General features: G+C 45.6%; 1 protein-coding gene across 18 annotated transcripts in view; it reads left to right on the forward strand.

The window, feature by feature from the left end:
* Positions 1–1,553: 1,553 nt before the first annotated feature.
* Positions 1,554–13,222, forward strand: part of CTDP1 (CTD phosphatase 1) — a 120,002-nt gene continuing 108,333 nt past the window's right edge. For 12 of the 18 annotated variants that reach the window (XR_015706420.1, XR_015706421.1, XM_087765177.1 and 9 more), the window contains exon 1: positions 1,556–2,072. Coding sequence is in view for 15 of the 18 variants with exons in the window: in XM_087765177.1 (XP_087621303.1) it covers positions 1,741–2,072 (332 nt within the window). In the remaining 3 variants the exon portion in view is untranslated. Of the gene's footprint in view, positions 2,073–13,222 lie in introns of all 18 variants that reach the window. The other 6 variants (XR_015706426.1, XM_087765307.1, XM_087765248.1 and 3 more) reach the window with 3 other exon arrangements.

Genomic DNA, 13,222 nt, shown 5'->3' on the forward strand with positions numbered 1-13,222 from the left:
CAAACACTTTCTTAAAACTGTGGCTGAAGTCACTTGCCTTGGACAAGAACTCGAGCAGAAAGAGAATGAGTAAATACCATTCTCCCAAGCAGTGTCCAAATGCCTTCACCATGAAACTGAACTATTCCTCTCACAGTTCCTTAGTCTCATTCACAACAGACCTTCCAACTTCTCTAGCAAATGGGTGGAGGACTATACCGTCAACAGCCTCCTTTATCGTGTAACCTTGAGGCTTCCCAAAAAGCAGCTCCCTTCAGCTCATTGTACAAGAAAGGGATCTAGAAAACATATGTGATCACGCAATGTGTCATTATGCCTGCGCACCAGGAGCTGATAAAAGATGCATGGCAACTTTCATTCAAGAAGTTCCCTGTCTCTGGTTGTTGGTGATGGTGGCTGCCTCACAACCCAGTCTTGTCGTGAAGTTCACAGCCATGTCTTGCAGGCCACATTCCCAACCGGTCCACACTGCTCCTGTGTTAAGGTATCTCTGCTGACACGCTAGGAGGAAAAACATCAGGAGAACCTGCTGCTTAGAGGCTGCCGGCAGACTGTGCGCTGCCAGGCTTTCCCGTCCACATTGGCTTCTCCCTGCCAAAATCCTGGCCGCTACCAAGTCAGCCCAGCGCTCCCTGGAAAGGAGCCCTCGTGGAGCCGCTCCTGCCTGCTGCCCCGAGCTCCCAGCTCCAGGCACGTTAGCGCTGGCAGTGCCAACGAGCAGCAAAGCTTTGGCGTACCGGCTACACAAGTGCCGGAGGACGCCGACAGCACCGCGTGCCCCCCGGGCACGCCGCGCGCGGCCGCCCGCCTCGGCACGAGGAGAGGTAACCGCGCCCTGTGGGGCGGCCGCGGCGGGCGGGAGCGCCTGCGCCGGAGCGGGCAGCACGTGCTCGCGCTTGCCCGCCGCTGAGCCCGCGGCTGCCGCCCGCCGCCCGCTCCCCCTCCTCCCCGCCCGCCCAACGCACCGCGGCCGCCGCCTCCGCGCGGGGGAGGCGACCGCGACCCTGGGGAGGGGCGCGCCCCCCTCCCCGCCCGGGGGGCGAGCGGAGAGCGGCGCGGAGCCGCCGCGGGGGCCGGGCCTCAGGGAGCGGCTCGGCCGCCGCCACCCCGCCCCGCCCCGCCCCGCCCGCGCCGCCACGTTTCCCGCCCGCGGCCGGCGGGGGAGAAACTACAGGGCCCAGCGCGCAGCGCGCGGCCCGCCCGGGGGCGCGGGGGGGCGCGGGGCGGGCGCGCGGGCAGGCTGGGGCTGTCGGGCCGCCCCGCGCGCCGCCTGCCGGGAACCGTAGTTTGCGCGCGCGCGCCCCTGCAGCCCGCCCCACGCGCTGGGGCCGGGGCGGGCGCGCGCGCGGATCCGGAAACGTGTTTGGGGTGGGGGCGGGGCGCGGCGCTTCCCCTCCGCCGGAGCGGGACGGCGCGAGCGGGGACACCTCCCCTCCCCCCGCCCCGTCCTTCTCTCGGCCCCGCCCCCGCCGCGCCCCGCCCCGCCCCTCCCGCGCCGCCTCGGCGGGGCGCGCTGGCCGCGCCTGTGCCTTTAAGGCCGGCCGTTGGCCCGGCGCCCGGCGCCTGCGCAGAGGGGCCGTGACCTCGCTGCCTGTCGGCGCCGACGGCGACTGTTGGGGCGCCCCCGCACCCCCCAGCCCCCGGCGGCGGCGCCAGCGCCAGGCTCCGGCCCCACTGCCGGGCCCGCGGCGGCGGCGTTGCCATAGCGACACCCCCCCCCCCCCCGCCCCGGCCAGGACGATGGAGGGGCCGGCGGAGAGGGGCGGCGGGCCCGGCGGGGAGGGCCCGGCGGGGGTGATCACGGAGATCCGGGCGCCGGGCCCGCGGCCGCTGCGGCTGCTGGAGTGGAAGGTGTCGGTGGGGGCGGCGGTGCAGATCGGGTCGGTGCTGGCGCTGTGCGCCCCACTGCCGCCCGCCCCGCGCCCCGCCGCCGGCCCCGCCGCCCCGCCGCCCGTCGCCAGCGGCGCCAGCACCCGGCCGCAGCGGGCCGGCCCCGAGCGCAAGCTGAAGGCGGAGCGGCCCGGCGTGGTGCGGGAGCTGTGTGCGCGGCCCGGACAGGTCATCGCGCCCGGGTGAGTGCGGGGCCGGCGGCGGGGGGCGGCTGACCCGGGCGGCGGTGGCGGCGAGCCGTCCCGGGAGGCGGGCCCGGGACGCGGGGTTTCGCGCTGCTTCGGTGGGGGCCGGGCCGGGCCCCGCTCCCCTGCGGGGCGTCCGGAAGGACGGCGGCGTGCGCCCGGCCCGGCCCCGGGGCGCGGTGGGGAGCGGGTCCCCGCTGGGGCCGCGCCGCCCCTGCCACCGGCGCTCGCCGCCCCCTCCCCGCCACGGCTTTCTCCTCAGCTCCCGGGGGCGGCAGCGCTGGCCGGGCGGGGCGTAGAAGCAGCCCCGTCCCCTCCTTAAGCTCGGCTGCCCCTTCGCGGCGCTTGACGCGGATCGTGAAGCCCGGCCCTGCCCTGGTCCGTGTCTCCCGGCCGTGTCACTGCCGGCAGGGACCGGCCCTCCCTCCCCGGCTCTGCGCCGGGTAGCGCGCGGGAAGCAGCCCTGCCCGGGGGGGGAGGGGGAGGAGGAGGAGGAGGCCGGGGAGGTGCGAGAGCTCCGGCTCAAGTCCCTTGTGACAGAGCCGCGTCCTTTGCTGCGAGCTGAGCACCCCCTTCACGTGCTTCGGGGTTCTCTGACGGCTGCTCTTACTGGGAAAACTACTCGGAAATGCTTTGGTTTTTTTAGTTTGGCAGTTCACTCTTAGGTCGGTGCAGAACTCGGGTAGCAAAGGGATCATTTCCTGCTCGATAGGAGGAATTTTAATGGGAATCAGTGCTGCGGCAAGACATTTTTAAATTACTGATTACCGTACATGTAATATTGGCAGCCTAAATGCTTTTAATATTGCAGATGTTTTAATGTGTAAGGTTTCACAAATATAAATGAGGTGGTGTAATTTGAACTGTCAGAAGAGCAAGGGATTAAATGAGAGAGCTTTTCCATACTTTAACAATGGCTTTGTCTTAATAAGACTGGATGTTGGTCGACTTCTAAATTCTTAAATGGCTAATAGACAGGGCCTCTCAGATTTCTGTGTTAAATTGGGCTAATAGCTTGCTACCCTGTACTTCAAGCAGATTTTTTTTCTCAACAGGAAACCATTGAAACACTCTACTTCCTCTGTTTTATGGCAGCAAGTTATTTTCTTTTATTGCAGTTCTCTTGATTTTTGGGTGGGTGCAGCCAGGCCTAAACTTTCTTGATTGAAAATCACCAGTATATGCAAGACATCTGTGTATGGGGGTGCTCACAAAGGTTCAGGAAAAAAAACAATCTCATTCTTTTTTTTATCAGTCAGTAATATAAGGTGCTACAAAGGAGATACAAGCTGTGTTTTTCTTGCTACAGAGAATATTATTCTTTCTGAGATAAGACTGTGGCTTTCCTTTCGTGCCACATCAGCGTTCTGCTGTTGCATCTGTTGCAACGTGGACAGTCTTTTAATATCTGATTTAGAACAAAGGTACCATAAATGCTAGGTCAGACTAAAAACATCTTAGAAATACAGACTAAAATTTTAAAACACCGTATGTGTGGTGTAATTCATCTTGATAGTGCTGAGTAGAATGGGAGATAAAGTTATCATGTTAGCTAAGCACTTAGGAGGAAAACCAAAACAAAAAAAAAATTAAATGGTAAATGTAAACGATTTAAAATATGCTGGGTCTGATGTAGCAGCATTTTAGGTTTCGCTTTGCTCAATGTAAACTTTAGGACTTGAATGCACCAATTTTTATACAATGCTTTTATTGGATTTGGCTAGTCTTGATTCACTTGATTATAATTAGCAAGTCCTTGCTTTGAGACAATTAGAAAATAAATACTGTTCTTTATTACTGTTGTTCTTGGCTTCTAAAACATTTGTATCTAATATTGCTAAAAGTTAGTTCTTAATATTGACCATTGCTAGACGTTACACTTCTGGAATTCTGACTGTTCAGCGTGCATTCTCTGTTGCATGCTGTAATGGTATTTACTGGGTGAACGTAAAAGAAAAGTTCAAGCAAAGAGACAGAAGAAGCATGACCTAAGGGTAGTAGAGCTGGTCATCAGTTGAAGGCATAACTGCGTTTCTTTGGTCACTTAAAAGGTGTTTTTGGTGAGAGTTTAATCTCTTGCCTGTGGCTTCCTGTTTTGTGGAATGGAAATAATAACATCTCACTACCTATCAGCAATATTGAAATATGTGTTAAGGTTGTGCAGTATTAAAATACAGGTGTGATTAAGGTAGGTAACGTAGCTGAAGTTTATTCAGCATCTCCAGAAGATACGCTTTTTTCTTAAAATCCAAACTATCCAGGGTGGTAGGTGCCATTTGCTGCCTTCAGTAAAGTGGGTTTGGTCAGTTTAGCCCCAGATTCTCTATAAACCAAAGATATGTGCAAATATTTGTCAGGCACTTAAACACTGTAGAAACACTGTTTCTATTCCAAATATTTTTCCTTTTCATTAGAACATGAAAGGATAAGTTGATTAAACCTTTTTATTTGAGGATAAATAATGTGATGGGCGAAGTTTTTCTGTGTCAATTTGGTCATCGTTATTTCTGAAAATAATGGCATCTTTTAGCACAAGTCTCTCCCTCTTAAGATGATACATTTCTAACTTTTGGCTATTTTTCTTTTATATCAGGCATGAGATGAAGTCTTTCGGTATTTGAAAGTAATGTTCCCTATATATAGCACTTAATTTTCTTGTAGTTTGATTACCCACTTTTTGGCACTGGCAGTGGTGTAAACTGTCCACAGGGGAGAAGATGGTATGGGGTGGGGGTGACAGCCCAAGGCAGGCAAGAGGTGGCTTTTGCTTATACTAGCAGAGGGAGGCTTGCATCAAATGACAAGCTAGGACTCGAGAGAGGAAGGTGTTTGACCTGTTAGGACTGCAAATAGCAGGGATGACAGCAAGCAGTTAATGAAAGATCTTTGATACTAGTGAAGCATAATTTCTATGGGTGGCAGGAGCAACAAATAAAATTTCAAAAGCTACTGCACTGCTCTGTGTGTTACTAATGCCGGTTACCCATCAAGGTTAATTGTTCTGAAGCTGCTACAGGTTATGTCAGGATTCTGGGTTGGGTCACTGTTTTGTTTTATGTGAATATTTACATAAGTGTTTCTAATATGAAACAATTGTCCCCTTTCAGGCCCTACTGATGGGATAAACTACTGAAGGTCTTTTGTTTGGTTCACATTAGTAGTCTTCCAAAATACTTGTTACCTGTACATTTAAACTGGGTATCTTTGTGTCTTACTACATAGCTTTAATAGCTAAAACTTGCATTCTTCTACAGAACGTAAAGTATATGAGTGTTGCAATAAAAATCTTGTTTAAACCTATCTGGATTCTAGTGAAGCAAAACTTCTATTTTCTCTATTTGGGGAAGACAGCAGGAAAGAGGTGGGAATTTGTTCTCTAAAACTGTAGGTTTTTGTGTTGTTACTTGGCATCTTTTGTATCAAAAACTTGATTATATATTTTAAAAATATATCTTCCTTTGGTTATCTAATGTCACAGAGCCTCAGGGCCTAGTTTACCACCCAAGATGAGGACACTTAACCCTGGACCCCAATACCTTTCATCTTACAGTCTTTAAGGGGAATAAAATGCTGATGAATTACAGTTTATTTTGAAGTGATAACACCTACAATAAACTACAGGAAAAACAACTTGCTGTTTGTTAGACACAAATGTTTTCCTAATATCGTGTCAAATATTTAACGAGCTTATTAGAGTCTACAGAAAAACCTCATTGCCAAACACTGAGGATTGTTGAATAGCACTGAAGAATCCCGGCTTACTACATCTTTCACCTATTTCCTTTTTACCCTTGGATTCATTCCATTTTTTTTTTTATAGTAAGTTTTGGTATGCATCTTTCTGACCTTTTTCCTGTGTATCTCCCCCTCCCCCCCCCCGCCCTTTCCCATCATATGCTGTGATACTAAGGAAGCCTGCTTTTTAATGCATCTGTCTTGTATTTGGTTGAATTTGATACTGAAAAAGATCTGAGTTCTAAATGAGCGGTTTCCGTCCTTCACTGCATTCTTTTTTTCCTCTTCCTAGTTCTCTGGCACCTAACAAGCTGGGAGATCACACTATAGCTGATAGTGCTGAATGGTAGAGTACAAAGTCTCTTTTCTTTACGTGACCATCTGTTTTCACAAAACTTGTAGGAACTTCCATATCTAAGAGAATCAAGCTGGTCAGTCAGGTTTGGTTGGAAAAAGGCACCAGGCTGAGAAGTGACAAGTGGTGTGGTTGTAGCAGCCTTGTGTCTGCAGTTCTTCTGGGTACAGCTTCCTTAGGCCATGGTTTCATGATTGCTTCAGGCTGATGTGAGAGTTGGCTCACACTCCTGTGTGCCTCCAGCTTTGAGTTTGGTGTTGGAAATCACGTAGCTAAAGATGGCTTGGTCTCTTTTTTTTTTTTTTCCTTTCCATCCTTCCCACGCAACCTCCTGTGAAACGGTCCATACTGATCAATTCCCTCACTTTGCTCGGTTGCTGCAACAGGAGTATAGTGTAGGTAAAGGGAGGGTGGCTTATCCTTTCAGCAGCAGCCTGTATTTAGGTCAGATCAAAGTGGTTGTATAAATGCCAGTGGAGTCATTAGCGGGGAAAAATAATGTTGGCACTGGGAAATAACATCACTGAGGTTGTATACGTCCCATATGGCATTTTGTATGATAGTCTTTAGTAACGCGTTACTTTTATCCTTACAAGGTTTCTCCCACACCAGGGGATTTTCTGGTCTCAGAGTTCCTACTGTAAGTTGCTCGCCTTGAGCTCAAGGACTTTGCTGCTGGATGTGAGCATATGCAGAATCCCATGGGCCAGCAGGCAGAGTGAGATAGCTCATGGGACTGTTTTATGCATCCTGTTGTAGAACTACAAGCTGGTTATAGCTCTCTTCAAAAAAATGTGTATGTTTGTAGATGTCTGTGCTGGAAACTGATTTTGCTTTTACCCAAATTGTAACGGATTTTTATTTAATTGCTGTCTAGTTTCTTTACTGTATTTTTGACCTTCAATACTGGAGTTGTTTAGAAAACTATGACCTTTTTCAAAGGCAAAGGTGCATGTTATTTCTTCTCTCAAACTGCTGCATGATTTTCCTTAATTGTGAAAAAAATAGTCTTCTGAAGAGAAAACGTATGGACAAAAATTCTGACTGGAGGACTGGAATGAGACCTTTAATTTTTGTGCTGCACAATACCTAGCCCCTTGAACTGGAAGGGATTGGGAAAGTTTCAGGAAGGAAGAGACAGACAAGACTTCTACTTTGAATTGTCTTAAAAGTTTCTATCTTGACCTAAGAGTTTTTTTTCCTTTGAGAAATCTTAGTAGTACAACTTGCATGCCTGCTTGGACCTTTCCGATTTGATGATTGTATCTGGTGTTAACTGAAGGGCTGATGCCAGTAGGGATCCCAGCCATTCAGATTTTCAAAGTCAGTCTTACCCAGTGGAAGACTCCCCTTAGGTAATTTGATAACTGAACATTTGAATTCAGTAAATAAAAATGAATATGGGGTGATGGTATTGCAAATTCTTAAACATTACCAAAAGTATATAAAAATATTTCCAGTTGGGACTTTCTAGCATGAAGGTTCAGTAAAGAGCTACAAGCCTTTCATTTTGGGATCTCTTCTTGAGAATGATAATAGCCAATTCATTGCAAGTTGTCACTTATTAAATATTCTTATTAATATCTGTTTTCTGTAGTTAAAGATGTTAATTAAAGGTTAATCTAAGGTCTTCTAGCACATGTGGATAGTTGAATTTGCAGCAGTTGCCTTTTAAAGTATATAGGGGAGCATAAAATGACTTCCTGGAAAACAGGTAGTATTGCATTGCAGGTTGCAGTTCAAGGATCTTGATTATACATTTTGTCTAGGTTTTGTTTTGCTGAACCTAGACCTAGAGAATTGGAAATTTCACCTGTAGGGGAAGAATAGATACTGTCACTAACAGGAGAGACTTAAAAAGACTTTGGAAGATGGAAAGGTTCCTGCTTTTTTGGTGTGGACAAGAAAGTGCTGCCGTATGTAATGTGTACTGTGAAACTTGGGTGAGAATCTCTTACCATATTTTGTAGGGTGTTGCAACAGTGCTCAACAACTGTGTATTTTCCTTCAGAACCTGTGTCCCTACTTCAATGAAGAAGTGCTGCTTGTCCGAAAGGATGAACTGTTGTTTCTGGTCAGTAGAAACTATGTCTGTTGGCCTCAGACTAGCCTGTTGATGAAAAGGAATTAACCAGAGTGAAATACATATGCCATTTGTGAGAGCACACTGTATCTTTTCTGATGTTTTCTGAAACACTGGTCCTATTGAAAAAAATAAAGAAAAAAAAAAAGCCAATATAAAAAACTATTTTGGAAATAAAGAACAAAGGTTTTGTGCTCTTTCCAGTGCAATGGGAAGGGAATCTTTCTTTAGTCATCTGATGGGACTGAAATAATTTGGATTTCGGATAACCAGGCTGATGCTGAATGACTTATACGAGATATCACTCATCAGAACCGTCTAGACCCAGAAGGACTTTTTTTTACTTTGTGCATTACTGTTTAAAAGGTGACAGTATACCATGTAGATTACTTCTTACAAACACATCAATTTTTTATAGTATGTCCTTTTTTAAGGAAAGGATGGGATACTGTCAGGCCTCTAGTTCACTAATAATATTTTTTTTAAAAAAATTGCCTTTCTACAAATGTTTTGAGAAAAGCTGTAGAATAAGACAGTGATTTAGACATTTAGAGTAGAACTGAATAATGCCCATTTGTTTGCATTGTAGTGCTTCCTAGTTTAAAAATTACCTCTAAAACTTGTCAGCATTCGGCTGGTGTGCAAGGCATGAGATCTCGGCCCAAGCTTAGTGGAGTGAACTCTGTGAATCCCCATTCACAGGAGAGAGGGTAGGTGAGCAGTTCCAGCCAAGGAAGACATTGCTAAATGAGAAGGGAACTTAATTAACTTTCCAGGTAACTTTCCAGCTGTTTATAATACTTCCCCTTTATATGCCGAACAGCCTTCTAAACTGTTGTGCTCTGCTTTTGGAGTGTGTGTTCAGGGCTCACTTGATGCTGTTGGGTGTCCCAACAGCGTGCGATGTCACGTGGCTGTTGCCAAACGTGCAGCTGCAACTTATGACGGTCTTGTTCATAATTGCTTTTAAGGGTGTTAAGAGTTATTACGTTTTCCTATATAAGTGCATTCATTTGGCTTAGCAGCAAGTCCCAGAGGAAAGCATATGCAGAAGGTAGTGTGAAGATAAGTTTGCCACAGTATCCAAAAGGGAGGGGAGGACGCTGTTAGACTTGAGGGTTCTGCATCCTGCAGTGAGTCTCTTCCCATCTTATTCCTTGTTTGGAAGTAACAGACAAAGGGACCATGATTGCTTAAGTGTCTCATTGTAATGGAGAAGGTGATGAGACATTCGGAGAAGGTATAATGTTAATAGATGCAGCTTTCTAAGGCAGAGGGGGAGAGATCACACGATCCTCCCAGATTTCTTATGCACAGGAAGAAGCAAAAACCACATATATAGCTTTGCTGCCAGCTGTGTGTCTGTCAAGCTGTCTCTTAGTCATCTTTGTCTGCTTTGGTGTCCAGGCTGTTTTGGTGTTCATCTGTAGCTGTTTCTCTAGATGTGGGCCTGCAGGTGCAGGAGGCAAACTGAATCTGTTCAGGTAGTCACAGGTGATCTTGGCTTGGGGGTAGGAGGAATGCAGTGGTAAGTTGGTCTGAGATAAGGGGAAATTATGTGCCTTTATGTGAAGGAGAGGTGAGGGATTTGAGAAGGTATACACCTGAAAAGAACAAAAAGGAGTCAGAGATGGTATTAGTCCAAGGCTGTTGTCACCTGGCTTTGCAGCGGTTCAGCTATGACTACCGTTCTTTAGTAACTGATGTGACAGTTGAAGTGTGGTTTGAGAAAAGTGCAGTTTTAGGTTCATTATTGTTCTGTCAATTAGAAGGATGTACAGTCACTGCTCTGCCACTTCAACTTTTTGGATAAATGCCAATTAGGTTGGCAGTGGTCATCATATATATGTATATATATGCCATGTATAGACTTGGATGACTTAGGTTTTTGATCCTGAGGTCAGGTGGATGTTACTGAGCTAACGAACTTGTCTTGAAGTGCGTGTGCTGAAAAGCTACACTTAGTAGTTTAGAAAAAGGATCCTGGGATAATATAAGCTTTGTAAAAATGTTTCTTTTGAAACCTGCAAGTAGATTTTCTTAGGAGCTGTACCATGCCTCATTCTTCACTTGCCAGCTTCTTTTGTGAGCTAAGTAGTTTCCTTTTTTTAAACCTGTATCACTTATTGATTTTGTCCTGTGATTCTTATACAAGCGGGTGCTGATGGCAGTGGATTCATGAAATGCTGAGAGGGGAAATCATAAAAAAATGAAACACCTTCTTTAGTGTAACAATGAAAATCTTGGGTATTCATATTAAAACCACAGGTTCACTGTTTTTAAATTTGGACACATTCTTAAAGCTACTATATTTTAACTATTTCAGAACATCTTTTATACCCTGCATAATTCTTACTTTCCTAAGTGTGTTATGTGGTAGAAGGAAGCTGGTTGTGATACGCGTTATGTTTCCAGCTGTAACTGGCATTAATTAGACTATTGCTGTGATGTTTGTGTGTAGAATTTGCAAATACCTCTTAGAGATGCTGTCAGCAGTTTGAAGTCCCATCGGGCTTCTCCAGTAATGTTTCTGTGGTTGGTGTAAAGTTCTGATGTTAAGTGTAGTCAAGGAGTCAAAGGACATGTGTTCACTTTGATTTTACAGTTACTGCTTCAGGCGATAGTCATCTCTTCAGTTAAGAAAATGTAACCTGTGTGTGAACACAAAAGTAATTTTCCAATCTTTCTGGCCCTGCGCCGTTAGATGCAGTTCCTCAACTCTCAACTGGAGTTGTGCTGCAAGTGTTTGGGAAGTGCTGTGTGACTGCTAACACTGCAGTCAGAGAGAGGTGGCAATAGAAACGCAAATGCATAAAACAGTAATGTCAAAAGTTGACTATAATGATGGGGGGGATGGACTGCAGAACCGTTTGCTGCTTCAGTGAATTACTGAGATGTTACAGCCTATTTTCTTCTGTTAGAAGTATCACTTAATACTAAAGAAACAAGTTAGAAAGATGTGAGCTCTTAACTCTGTATTTTTGAATTCATTCTGTATGAACTTCATTATTTTGAGGGGGTTTTATGTAAAAGTATGGAGAACTATACTCTTACATCTACCTTTAAAAAAAAGTAGTTTTGAATTCTCCCAAATAAGATTTTAGTTAAAATGTTCTGAATAAAAAAAAAAAATCTAAATCTTTGAAAGATTTACTAGATTTTTATGTAAAGGGTACTGTGAACTGGTTTGCCTTTTTTTTTGTACCTTTTTATTGTACATTGTTAACTTTTAACAGTGGCTTTTTGAAACATGTAAGAAGCTGCCCATAGATGTGTGCATGGAAGGTGGGAGAGGGTTACCTCCTTCCTTGTAATGCCAAACTTTTCTCCAGAAATAAATGGAAATGCTTCTTAAAGGCTTGCAAATCATGGAAATAGACTTACTTCATGCTTAAGATGTTTCTGAATTTTATTTATAATCCAGAAGACTCTTGGTCTCAGTTTCTCCTGGTATTCATGGCCTATGTCTAACCCTGAACAGATATCTTGTTTGAAAAGTAGAAGAAAAATTACTTTTCAGCTTTTCTGTTCTAAAATGTTTTGAAGTTCACACACGTTTTAACTCATGATTGTGAATAGCTTGTGCTTAATGGCAGGGGGAGGAGTCTCAAGGCCCATGATTTCACCATTAGCTTTGGAGAGTTGAGGTGATGCCTTGAAGTATGAACTGTGCTTTCTATGAGCCACTGCTCACAGCAGTTGTTGTTATATAGTTGCTGTAATTACAAATGTGTCTTTACCCTGATGTCTGCATCATGCTAGGAAGGGCATGTTTGGGGGGGGTTTTTTGTTTGTTTGGATTTTTGGGGGGTTTTATAAAAATGGTTGACTTGGTTGAGTGAGGCCTTTGTGGCTCACACGTATTTGAAGTACAGCCTTCTCTGCTTGCTTGTCCTTGAGTGTAAGTCAAGTGGCCTCTCTAGAGAGCTGATGAGACAAGTTTCTTGCAACATCTGGAAGAGGATGTAGGCCATGGGTTGCCTGTAGCCGCAAGGGCCATGTATACTTGCCATCCTTGGTATTTTTAATCAGTTATTCAAGGACTCTTTCTGCTTCTTCACACATGTTGATGAGGGTTAAATAAACAAATCCAATGGTTAAATATCTAAAGAATTGCTTACTCTTGCGTGGTGATTTCAAGATGATTAAGGCTTTGAAAAATCCTTGCTACAAAACTGGAGTCCTATGTAACAGAGGCTGTAATTTGATGTAAACTGGGCTTGAGGACTCTTTGTAGTCGTTCTAAATGCTGCAGCCACATACCACAAAATGTTGTTCTGGTATAAACTAACAAAAATGTCTCTGTTTCACAGATTTAAGTAAATTAAACTGTAAAAGCAGGCTTTAAGTTGAATCAGGCTTCATCTGTCTGACCTTCTAGTCTTATGACAGCTAAAAGATTGTGTACTTGTGTTTGTTGTAGATCAGTTAGTTGATTCAATAATGGTTATATTAATATTATGTTAATTACATAATAATAATAATTGATCTGAAATGTGATCATTTGGTATTTTTATCCCTTGACAATTTGCCAATAACATGCCCTTAAGCATGCTGCAGAACCTGGGGGGGGTGGGCTTTTGTTCACCTGTACACCAGAATCTCATTTTGCTGCATTAGTACAGTTTTACATCTTCTGATGTCAATTGCAAGGGCATATGGCATCGCATTGAGGATAGTGGCTTTAAGTGATCACAGTGACAACTTGGGGTATGTCACTCTTGTGGTATTGATATCTTTCTTTATCCCTGTCATGGTTTAATCCCAGCCAGCAACTGAGCACCACACAGCTGCTCGCTCACCCTCTCCCCACCCTACCCTCCCCCCAGTGGGATGGGGGAGAGAATCTGAAGAGTAAAAGTGAGGAAACTCGTGGGTTGAGATAAGAACAGTTTAATAATTGAAATAAAATAAAATCGAAATAATAATAATGATAAAAGAATATACAAAGCAAGTGTTGCATGATGCAATTGC

This window comes from Nipponia nippon, unplaced genomic scaffold (genome assembly GCF_047370975.1).
Source record: "Nipponia nippon isolate SJK-2023a ecotype South Korea unplaced genomic scaffold, ASM4737097v1 scaffold_1, whole genome shotgun sequence".
In the NCBI taxonomy this organism is placed as follows: domain Eukaryota; kingdom Metazoa; phylum Chordata; class Aves; order Pelecaniformes; family Threskiornithidae; genus Nipponia; species Nipponia nippon.